This window comes from Nelumbo nucifera, chromosome 8 (genome assembly GCF_055504915.1).
Source record: "Nelumbo nucifera cultivar China Antique chromosome 8, China Antique-T2T, whole genome shotgun sequence".
Classification (NCBI taxonomy): Eukaryota; Viridiplantae; Streptophyta; class Magnoliopsida; order Proteales; family Nelumbonaceae; genus Nelumbo; species Nelumbo nucifera.
The window spans coordinates 35182390-35194329 of record NC_142656.1 but is presented as its reverse complement, the minus strand read 5'-3'; the positions used below and the strand labels follow the sequence as shown (position 1 = coordinate 35194329).

The 11940-nt window shown below is 36.1% G+C and overlaps 1 protein-coding gene across 1 annotated transcript; it reads right to left on the bottom strand.

The window, feature by feature from the left end:
• Positions 1 to 8562: 8562 nt before the first annotated feature.
• On the bottom strand, positions 8563 to 10608 carry LOC148789851 (uncharacterized). Its single transcript, XM_088893785.1, has 3 exons — positions 10469 to 10608; positions 8919 to 9478; positions 8563 to 8813 (listed from the first exon to the last, which is right to left on the bottom strand). The coding sequence occupies exons 1-3, from the start codon at positions 10606 to 10608 to the stop codon at positions 8563 to 8565; spliced, it is 951 nt and encodes a 316-aa protein (XP_088749911.1).
• Between the last annotated feature and the right edge of the window lie 1332 nt (positions 10609 to 11940).

The window sequence follows — 11940 nt, the reverse complement described above, 5'->3', positions numbered from 1 at the left end:
GGATGTAGGGTGTCAATTAAATTGAATTTGGTCCAATCAGATCTAGTCCAATGTGAGTTCATTATAAATGGATCAGGTCCAATCCAATCCAATGAATGTTTTGGACCGATTCAATTCAATGTCTAGACTGTCCAATCTGTTCAAATTCATTTCAATTTAAATTGGTTTTAACTCAAACCCGGTCCATTAACACATATTCTTATCTTATATCAATGGGCTAGGTATTCTTTTAATCCAGCCCAATCCAATATAATTTTTTTACGGACAGACCAGGTCCAATCCAATCTAATAAATATTTTGGACCGAATTGGTCCAATCCAATATGTCTTGTTGGTCCATCCAATCCGTCCAAATTGATTTTGGACTGGATGGGGTCCAATCCAAAACTGATCCATTGACACCCTTAACTGGATGCGCATGGCCAGCAATGTGAGGCTGCTTAATTAGACAAAATCTGATCTTCAAGACAATGATAATATAGCAATAATTGAAATCTTTCAATAAGTTTATTGATCAGATCATCATAATTTATAGGTCAGATCATAGCAATAGAATTGATACTCTTGTTTTATTTATAAAATTATCAAATATAGTTGTGTATATGTACAATTTATTTCAATTTCTGCCATGTTATTTTTTCCACAAAATACTCAACGATGGCTTTGTTATGATTTTTGCTTGACAGCTTAGATGAATTCATTTGTCTCATGTTCTTTTTTCAGATTTATGTGGGGACCAGGGAAGGTTCATTTTCCTAGGTACCACTTACAAGTGATACCCATCTCATAGGTGGGTAAATAATTTTTCCACATAGGGGAAAAGTTGCCAACACTTAATGAGACAAAAAAGCCTCTTTTAATAATGGATTTTTATGGCTAAAATGGTCATTGCCTTATTTACATGATAAATAAAAGAACATGGGTAAATGCACTTACCTAGTGTAAGTGTTTCCTAGGAAAAATTTACCCGAATAAGTAACTTACCAAAAAGTGAACAGGGCCTTAAAGGAACATAGGAGTGGTTCCACTAGATAAATAAGAAAGAATAGACTAATATGATTTAGTTGCATGCACAAGAAGACAGCTGACAGTACCATAAGAAGTAATCTATTGCAAGTTGAAAGAGGCCTGAAAAGGGTAGGGGTGGATTGGAAAGGATATGGGTTGAAATATTAAGAAATGATTTAAGAACTAATAATTTAACAATGAATATGACATTAAACAAAACGGAAACAGAATGCATGTATGCTGACCCATATAACTACGATAAGGCTTGGATGATGATGATGATGATGACGATAATACTTGATATAAAAATATTAGAGCTATTTTTGTTTATATAATATAACATTTTGGCATGTTTTGTTTATACTTACACAGATATTGCCTTCTATATTAGAATATTTAATATTTAAACGTTTCTATTTCTTTGCATTGTCATCAAAGGGAAGACTTGGTCTTTATTGTCATTTGAAAGGAAAAAAATATCGATTTCCTATTTTCTAGTTCTTTGAATCTTTTCTGCATTGATCTCACCTTCTCTAATGGACGGTGAGAATATCGACCTCTCTTCATTTCATTCTCTATGAATTCTAGCTTCCTCTTCACAATCTACCTTTAATTTTATTGATCATATCGTGTATATTTGTAGGGATTTGTACAGAAAATTCAAATAAGTCTCTTTGGGCACAGTTGCTTATTTAGAAAATTTGTTTATTTTTCATTTTCTTTCTGTGGAATTGATGGCCCTTTTGAATAAGAGACTTTGAAAGTTCTCATGCAGTGTTTTCCGATTTTGGATTTTGGTGTTTTATAGAGAGTTTAATGTCCAATATGTTGTAAAGTGTCTTTTCAGACCAACTTTATTTAGAAAAAAAACCATTATTCTATCTATTTTTGTTGAATTTGATTTCATTTGTAACCACATTTTTTTTTGATATAATGGTTTTCTTTTTCATATTATATGAACATAGGCATCTTTGTCAAACCACGCTTTTTTTTTTTATTTTATAATTTGTAGTGGCACCAACATTGGGTGGGTGAAGCAAAATGGACTCTTCTTCAAGAATTGGGAACGACCAAATAATGAGTCTCAACTAAAACAATTGATTTGCTAGAAATAAACTTCTCCAGATGATTTTTAACCATTTAATTTGAACAATTTCTGCAAAACACGTTTTCTATTTTCGAAGAAGCTTTTCTCCGGCCATCACAATTAATGTTAGACTTTCTCCTGACTTTTGTCCTTTATGAACAGCGTTGTCGGATTCGGACCAGACCAGATTTACGGTCCCGGTTAATTGATGGTTGGCAATTTGGTAGGATGGAATGACCTAACTACACGCTGTATGTAACCAACCACAACTATATCACCCAGTAATTAATTTTACAAAAGTTTAGGTCTCAGGTAGTTAGTTAGAGTCCAAAAATTCAAATCCAACGATATTAATATCATTCAAATTCAACATTGTTTTCATCCTAAGATTCGAAGTCAAAACTAATTTCGATTGTTTAATCAGAGTCATTTTGATCTTGAATCTTATTTTACATCAAATTCAAAATCCATGACCATAGGTACGTAGAGTCTAAAAATCAAAATCCAATAACATCAAGATCATCCAAATCCAACATTGTTTACCCCTTCATCCTAAGACTCAAAGTCGAAATCAATTCTGATCGTTCGATTGGACTCATTTTAACCCTGAACCTCATTTCACATCAAATACAAAATCCAAGACCATAGGTACATAGAGCCCAAAAATCCAAATCCAAATCCAAATCCAACACCGTTTACCGTTTCATCCTAAGATCCAAAACTGAAATCGATTCTGATCGTCCAATCAGAGTCATTTTAATCATGAACCTCATTTCACATCAAATCTAAAATACAAGACCATAGGTACATAGAGTCCAAAAATCCAAATCCAATCACATAAGATCATCCAAGTCCAACACCGTTTACCCCTTCATCCTAAGACCTGAAGCTGAAATTAATTTTGGTCGTCCGATTAGAGTCATTTTGATCTTAAACCTCATTTCACATTAAATCCAAAATCCAAGACCATATGCACGTAGAGTCCAAAAATCCAAATCCAACGACATCAAGATCATCCAAATCCAATACCGTTTACCCCTTCATCCTAAGACTCAAAGCTGAAAATTATTCCGATCGTCTGGTCGGAGTCATTTTGATCCTGAACCTCATTTCTCATCAAATCCAAAATCTGAGATTATAGGTACGTAGAGTCCAAAAATCCAAATCCAACGACGCTAGGATCACCCGAGTCTGATATAGTTTACCCCATCATCTTAAGACCCGAAGTCGGAACCGATTCTAATTGTCTAATTGGATTCATTTTAATCCTAACGTCATTGTGAGCTTCGGGAAGCTCATGGCCGACTCAAAGAGTTAGAATTGCCACCCATTTTTTAGAGGAAATGGGTGCTCATTTTCAGGTTTGGAAAGATTCTAATTAATCCTTTGATAGTGACTTCGTCCTTAACCAAGGAAAGAACTTAACCGAGAGATTTTGGGTTCAAAGAATTGAGAGAGGGAACGTGTTAAGCACCCCTCTCTCCAAGCTACCATAGCATCCCAAAACAGGAGAAGTTCAGGCTTATATTCTGGAAAAACACAAATTAACTGGATTTCTCAAAACTCCTGAAATCTGGCAAAAATGTTCCCAACTTCGCCCAGAATTGATTTGGGGTGATGTTATCGGATCTTAGGTACTGGTTTCCCTAAGACCCTCGCCACTCTACCTCTTTTTCTCAATCTGGAGGAAGCTAGGAATGCAAGTTTCCTATGATCTTAGGACTTTAAGCAATCTGAAATTAAACTAAAAGCAGAGAGAATGGAATGAGAAGCTTACCTCTCATGTACAACCTTGAAACCAACTTTCTAGCAACTGAAAGGACTTCAAATGAAACATAAGCAAGGTAGGAGCTGGGCTGAGTGCTTCTGGTGTTATGTCTGGAAAGCAGAGGATGAGGCTTGAGCTTGGCTTTAGGGATTTCGATTTCAAGTAGAATGGGGTGTTACAGAAGTTGGAAAACTGCCCTCCCCCTCCCCCAAGCTCGAGCTAGGCCTTTGTTTATAGAGAAAATGGAGAGAGGTGGGTTTGAAACTCGCCTAGGTACAGTATCTGTGATTTAACAGAGTTTTTTTTCACTGAAATAGGCAAGGATTTTGAGAGAAAGGGCCTACAGTTGACCCTTCCTTCTTTGTGCAACAAATTTTCTCAATTTTGGGTGGCTTCTTATGGATTTTTTGCATCCAATGAAGGATTGGGGCATGCCAAACGTTACAGCCCCGTATTTGGGGCTGACAGTGGCAAAAAATGTAAATTTGATGAAATTTTAAATAAGGTTTTGTCCTTTTATAGTTTTAAGTAGGGGCTTGTTTGGTATTTTGAGCTCTTTAAGACTATTAGGCTCAAATTAATTGGTCCAGGTGTTTTAATGGGGTTAAGTAAGGAGCTGACATCAGTCTCCAAACACTTAAGATCATAGATTGGACAACCAATGTAGCGATTCGATCTGGTGCGTCGAAAGGTATCTCTCTAGTTTAACAGTCAAACATATAAAGCTGGTCATGAAATTTGGCATGTTGGGGTTTTTTGGTCTCTGAACATAGTGGTGAGGTCTAGTCAGACAAATTGGGCTGGGATGATTAAGATATGTGGCAGACAAATTCGAATCAATAAGATTTGCCGAAATAGAATCTTTGTTTGATAAAGGGTCAAATAAGGGAATTTTGGAATGAAATTTGGTGGGTAGGCATTTTTGAATATCCCGATTCTAATGGAAGTGATGGATCTTTGATCATAGGTATAGATAGTCGATTTAGTTCAGACCATGGCCTTAGCTAATGGTTTTTCAATCAACGAGAGGGCTCGGGGTGGAATCTTACTTTTTCAACAACCAAATGGAGGTGTTTAATCGTGAAATTTGATGTGTTGGGGTTCTTTGGGTCATTGAACATGGTGGTAGGGTCTAATTAGTTAAATAAGGCATGGATGATGGAGATTCATGACGGGTGAACTTTTGACCAATAAGATTCATCAAAACGGAATCAAGGTTTGATGTTAAGTCAAACAAGGGAATTTTGGGATAAAATTTGGTGGGTAGGTATGGATTAAGTTTATGAGGGTGTTGGAAGGGCTTGATCATGTTAGGTATGTGCAAATCATGAGTTTTAGGTTCGAGGAGCGGCATAGTGTATACATGTCGAAATGGGATCTCTGATGGATGATTGGCTAAATCCAGGAATTTAGGGTTGGAATTTTGCGTGATTGGTTGTTTGAGGATTTTTGTTTCACATGGTGGAGTTTGATCGGGGATCAAGTATGGTGATATGGCATAATCAAGACCATCGAGGGGAATCATGTAGATTTAACGGTAAATTTATGGGCATTTGGGCTAAACATTGGTTTCCTAAGGTTTTGGCATGTTTTAAAGTGACTTGCATGGTCCAATCAAGCATTCGGAATGTAGGAGATGGGTCAAAGAAGGGACCAAGCAAAAATCGGGTGCTAACAACTGTGCCTCTTTGTTGGAGGTAGCGAGCTGCTGAACAACAAAGAAAAAGAAGCACCTAGAGGTTTTTGTGAGGGACAAGAGGTTAGGCGAGGAAATTTTGCTACTGGAATTTCGGTCAAGGTCGAAGTTGATATAGTGCAATACCCCTGCCTTGAAGGCGTAGTATCATTACAAGCCTTAACGGGAAAATGCAACCATCACACAAACAATAAAGTGGTGTCACCCCCGAAGAAGTCATTGATAATTTTCATCTCTGTTGATTGGATTTGATAATTTTGAATTTGATGATTTGAATACTTGTGACTTTGGGAAACCTAATAATTTCAAGGTTTGTATCTAATAAGTCTTATTCTTGATTTTTGGTAACTTGGATGATTTGATTTAACTCGATTTTTATATTTGATAAATTTGATAATTTCTATTGATCACATTAATTTGATAATTTCGAGGTTTGTTATTTGATGAACTCGATTCAATAATTTTGAACTTGATAACTTGGATATTTGATGATTTGATGAATTTGATATTTTCATGGTTCAAGTTTGATTTTCGATATTTGATGAATTTGTTATTTTAATAACTTAGATGAGTTTGGTAACTTTGACATCCAATTATTTGATTTTGATTCTTCGACATTTGACATTTGATATTTGATATTTGATATTTGATATTTAATGAATTGGATAATTTTGATATTTTTGATTTTTGAAGTTTGATATTTGATATTTGATATTTGATATCTGCTGATTTGATGAGTTTGATATTTGATGATTTGATTTTGATTTGATATTTGATATTTGATGATTTGATAATTTTGATATTTAATGAATGTGATAAATTTGATATTTGATCGTTTGATGATTTGATGATTTGATGATTTGATGATTTGATGCTTTGATTTTGATTTTGTATTTGATGAATTTGACATTTGATATTTGATAATTTTGATATTTGATGATTTGATTTGGACACTTGACATTTGATTATTTGATAATTTTGATATTTGATAATTTGATTTTGATATTTGATTATTTGATTTTGATTTAATATTTGATGAATTGATATTGATATTTGATTATTTGATAGTTTTGATATTTGATGAATTTGATAATTGATATTTGATGATTTAATTTCAATTTGATAATTGATGAATTTGATGACTTTGATATTTGATGAATTTGATTACTTTGATATTTAATGAATTGACTTTGATATTTGATGAATTTGATATTTGACTATTTGATTATTTAATGATTTGATAATTTTGATATTTGATGAATTTGATGATTTGATTTTGATATTTGATATTTGATATTTGATTTTGATTTAATATTTGATATTTGATGAATTTAATGAATTGATTTTGATATTTGATGAATTTGATGAATTGATTTGGATATTTGATGAGTTTGATATTTGATTATTTGATGATTTGATAAATTTGATATTTGATGATTTGATATTTGATTCTTTAAAATTTTGATATTTGATGTATTTGATATTTGATTATTTGATAATTTTTTATGAATTTGATATTTTTTTTTTATCTTTGATGATGTTATTTGATTTTTTTTTTATTTTTAGATTTTATTTATTGTTATTATCATTTTGTTGGAAGAATGTTGCAGGTGAAAAACCTTAGAAGAGGGGTGAGGTCAAGGTTAACTCTGTCCAGTTGTAAGCCCTTACATAACCTTGGTCTAACTTTAGTTCCGCTGTAATTCTCGGAATTAGGAGGTGTATCAAACATTGAAGTAAGTTCTTTTAGAGAACTAAAGAAGGAGAAGACTTTGCACTCATATGAATAAAGTAGAGAACCTATTAACGATAAGATTCCCCGGCTTAGTGATAAGCTGGACCCCCTTTTTATGTATTTTTTCTCTTTTTCTCTTTTTTTTTTCTTCTCTCTCTCTCTCTCTCTCTTTTACCCTTTTTTGCCCTCAGTGCCCTAATCAGGGTTTTCCTCGAGCCTAGTTGTCGCCGAATTGTTGCACACTGGAGCCATTACTAGTTTTCATCTAGGCTGACGAAATTTGATTTTGCCATGACCTAAGGTTTTTACTCAGAGCGCCCTTTCGAGTTTTCACTCTACGCTTTCAAGCCGCACGATTACTTGTAATTTCTCTCCACTCACTCCTTATCCCATCATTGACACAAGGGGATGGGGAGATGTTTTCTTTGTCATCCGATTCCATGTTCCTATTTTTGTCTTTGATTAGGGAGGTCTTAGTACTAGGACGAAATGTGGCTAAGGCTCAAGGGTATGTGGGCTACTAACACAACTTGGTTCATGGGTTATTAGGAAGCTGAAATTCTTAAATCCTTCTTAATTTTTCCCTTTTCTTTCTTTTTTACTTTCTCCCTCTTTTTTCTTTTCCTTCATCATCTTTTTTTTCTCTTTCTCTATTTTTCTTTCCCTCTTCTTCCTCTTTTTTTTTTCTTCTTTTCTTCCTTTAATTCCTCCCTCTCTTTTTCATTTATTTTGCATTACCTTTGAGAACTGCTAGTATCCAAATATTGGGAAATTCAAGGAAAAGGTCAAAAGCTTAACTGTCTAGCTAGTGAATTACTATAAATGTACTGGACAAAAGGAAAGGTAACAGAAAACGGCCAAAGATGGCCTCCCTTCATTTCATTGATAAAAACTGATACATGGAATAGATTACAATTTAAGCATAATACTTTTTCACTTGATCTAAGTTTACTGGCTCTAGGAGGTCTTCATCATCCATTCTGCTGAGTATTAGTGCTTCTCCAGATAACCTCTTTTCAACAATGTAAGGGCCTCCATAGGTGGGAGTGAACTTGCCCCTTGTCTTCGGCTGATTCGGAGTAGTTCTTCTGAGCACTAATTCGCCCGACTACACATCTTGGGGCCGTACCTTCTTGTTGAATGCACATGTTGTTCGCCTTTGATAGGCTTGTATATGGGCCATAGCTCTTAGTCGTGCTTCATATAAGAATGCCAACTGCTCATAACGCGCTTAGACCCAATCTATCTCTGGGATCTCCGACTCTAATATCACACATAAAGATGACAGAGGGCTGTGACTTCCTTTCCAACGAAATTTTTTCCATTATCTGAGATGATTTTGCCAAGTGCTCCATATCTAGCAATGATGTTGCTCTTGATGAATTGAACTATCTTAGTCATTGTTGGGTGGGCTATGGACATTGCTTTTACCCACTTAGTGAAATAATCAATGACGACCAAGATGAACTTATGCCCATTTGTTGTAGGTTGCAGTGGATCAACCATGTCAATTCCCCATACTAAGAAAGGCCAAGGTGTAGTGAAACAATATAGCTCTAAGGGAAGCGTGTTTATCTTTCGATCAAAGACTTCACAAGCATGACATTTTTGCACATGTCAACAACAATCCTCATCCATTGTCATCCAATAAAATTCCATTCGGAGCAACTTTCTGGCCAACATATGGCCATTCATGTGAGGGCCACATATGTCACCATGTACCTCCTCCATCTTTCTTTGTGCTTCTTCTTCTTCTAAACATCTCAACCAATGTAATCCTGGGGACTTTCGATACAATATCCCCCCTGCTATGATGAAATGCCCTGTTAGCCTAGTTATAGTTCTTCTCACCTTGGGATCTGCCTCTTCTGGAAATGCTTGGTGCTCCAAGAAATTCTTGATGTCATAAAACCATGGTTTACCATCTTCATCTTCTATTGTGATCGCTAATATGCTGCTTACGTAGGCGGACTCACTATCCCAACTTAAATCAATCGGTTTTATTGCCATGTTGGAAGGTAAATGCATGACTGATCCAAAGGAGGCTAAAGCATCCGCAAAGCGGTTGTCTTCTCTAGGCAGGTAATTGAAGGAAATGCACTTAAACTTTTTGATCAACTCTTTGAGACAATTATGATACAATGCTAGTAACTCATCCCGTACTTCCCAATCACCCTTGGCTTGACTAATGACCAAGAAAGAGTCCCCAAAAATCTCCAATTCATTGATGCCCCAGTTCGGTGCCAATCGGACTGCTCTTAGGCATGCTTCCCGTTCACATGTATTTTGGTGTTGGGAAAAGTCTAGACAAATAAATAAAGGAAAGTGAGTGCCTTGGGGGTCGACAAGGATCATTCCTGCTCCCCATCCGCTTTGGTTTGATGCTCTGTCAAAGTATGTCTTTCACCTTTTCCCCACTTGTATTTCCAAAATGGTTTCATCTAGGAAACTTGTTGGGATTGCCTCATACTCCGAGGTGGGATTATCAACTAAATGGTCTGCAATGGCCTACCCTTTGATTGCCTTTTGGGTCACATACTTAACGTCATATTCGGAAATGAGCATGATCCAATGAGAGACACGACTGGTAACTGCAGGTCTCTCGAAAAAAAACTTGATGGGATCCATTCCAGAAATGAGCAACACCGGATGTGCTAATAAGTAATGGCATAGCTTCTGACAGGCCCAAACGAGTGCTAGACATGTTTTTCTAGCATAGTGTACATTGTCTCATAGTCACAAAATTTCTGACTTAAGTAATAAATGGCTCTTTCCTTTTACTCGTCTCATCATGTTGCCCTGGTATGCATCCAACGGAATCTTCATATATTGACAAATACATAAGAAGGGTTCCCCAGGCCTAGGGGGGCTAATACTGGTGGATTGGTCAAAGTACTCCTTAATTTTGTCAAATGCTTCTTGATAGTCTTCATTCCATTTCACCGAGGTATTCTTCCTTAGCAACTTGAAAATCGGTGTAAGTTGCGCTATGAATCTATGAATATACTATAATCTTCCCAAAAAATTTCTGACTTACTTTTTCTGTTTGGGGAGGAGGCAACTCAACAATTGCTTTGACCTTAGTAGGGGGTCAATCTCAATCCCCTTTTGACAAACGATAAAGCCCAATAACTTACTTGATGATGTTCCAAATATGCATTTCTAGGGATTTAACCTGAGGCAAAAATTCTTGAGTCTTTCATAGAGCTTCCTAAGGCCCTTTAAATGATTCTCTGCCTTTTTGGACTTAGCAATCATGTCATCCACGTATACCTCCAATTCTCTATGTATCATGTCATGAAAAAGCATTGCCATTGCTCTTTGATAAGTTGCCCCAACATTCAACGGCATGACCTTGTATTAAAAGTTTCCCTATGGCATTATGAAAGTCGTCTTTCTTTGTCTTCCTTTGCCATTATAATCTAGTTATACCCTAAAAATCCATCCATAGAAAATTGGATGACTTGGGTATGTTGGGGAAGTCCGAAAATTCACCTGAGTGGGTGATCATAATGACGGGATTAGCTCCTTTGTCAGACAAAGTGAACGATCGGGGAATGCACTCTCTTTGATGGAAACTATACTGCCGGCAGTTGATTTCAATGTGTTGAGATTTGTTTTGCAAAATATATTTATATAGAGATATACATATATATTATGGTTTTACAAAATGGTTGCAAAATGTTTTAATTCTCGGGATCCATGTGAGTAGAGAGTGCAACACTGTACCTTACAGCCGAGGGAGAGGTCATCTCTTGTCGGGCAGTGTTTGATCATTATGGGCTGAGAGATTAAGTGTAAGACCATTGAGGGTTATACCTGATGGGATAATCTTGCATCTGCCCACAGTCCTTGGGCCTTCATAAGGTGGCTGGACCCAATGACCATTTAGTGTAAATGTTGGGCCCACTAAGAGCCCATGCTGATGGAATCATGGGTTCACTGTGTTTTGCAGTGAATTCAGCCAGGACTTGTAACAAAAAGCTGGCCTAAACCCATGTGGCTGATGTGTAGATTAATTCTAGGGTCCCACGCCATACAAAGAGAGCCAAGCTAGCTAGTATTTAAAGGGAAAGTGAGCTATGTGACTAAATGGGCCTAAAGCCCATTTTGAACTGGGCTTAAATAAATTAATTAAAAGGGGATGAATTCTAGTTTATAATGTGATTAGGATTAGCTAAAGGATAAGATAAGTTTTATACATTTAAGAGTCCAGATCCAAATATCAAATTTTGATCAAGAAACTCTTTCCTAATTAGATTAGGAAGTTGATCCAAAGAAGGCAATAAATAGGGGTGAATTCACTAGTTTATGCACTCAGCAATCTACAGAATTCTCCTCCAGTTCTTACCGCCCCTACCCAGTTCGATTTCTACCTTTGGGTCTAATCAAAAATAGTTCTTGATATTATTTCTTGCTAGAAGAAACAATCTAAAATCGTACTCACTAGCCCTTTGTGTGATTCTTGCTGAAGAACCGCTTTGCTGATCCGACCTCACCACAAGTTGTGTCATCTTCAGTGGAGGCAGGTTTTAGTCACCTTTTTGGGCATGAACGCCTACGTTGGAAGTTACTATTATTCCGTATCAGGTACATCCTACTTGCTTCATTTTAGTTTCAGGTTTGGTCCGGTTTGTTTCAAGAATG

Bases quoted from the DNA above. Each gene is read 5' to 3' on its own strand.
- LOC148789851 (XM_088893785.1), bottom strand. From the start codon at position 10,608: ATGGCAATGCTTTTTCATGACATGATACATAGAGAATTGGAGGTATAC. The intron at 9,479-10,468 runs GTTAAATCCCTA...CTTGGTCATTAG, and splicing joins CTCAAGAATTTTTGCCTCAG to TCAAGCCAAGGGTGATTGGG. The intron at 8,814-8,918 runs GTTGTTGACATG...GGCCTTTCTTAG, and splicing joins GATGACAATGGATGAGGATT to TATGGGGAATTGACATGGTT.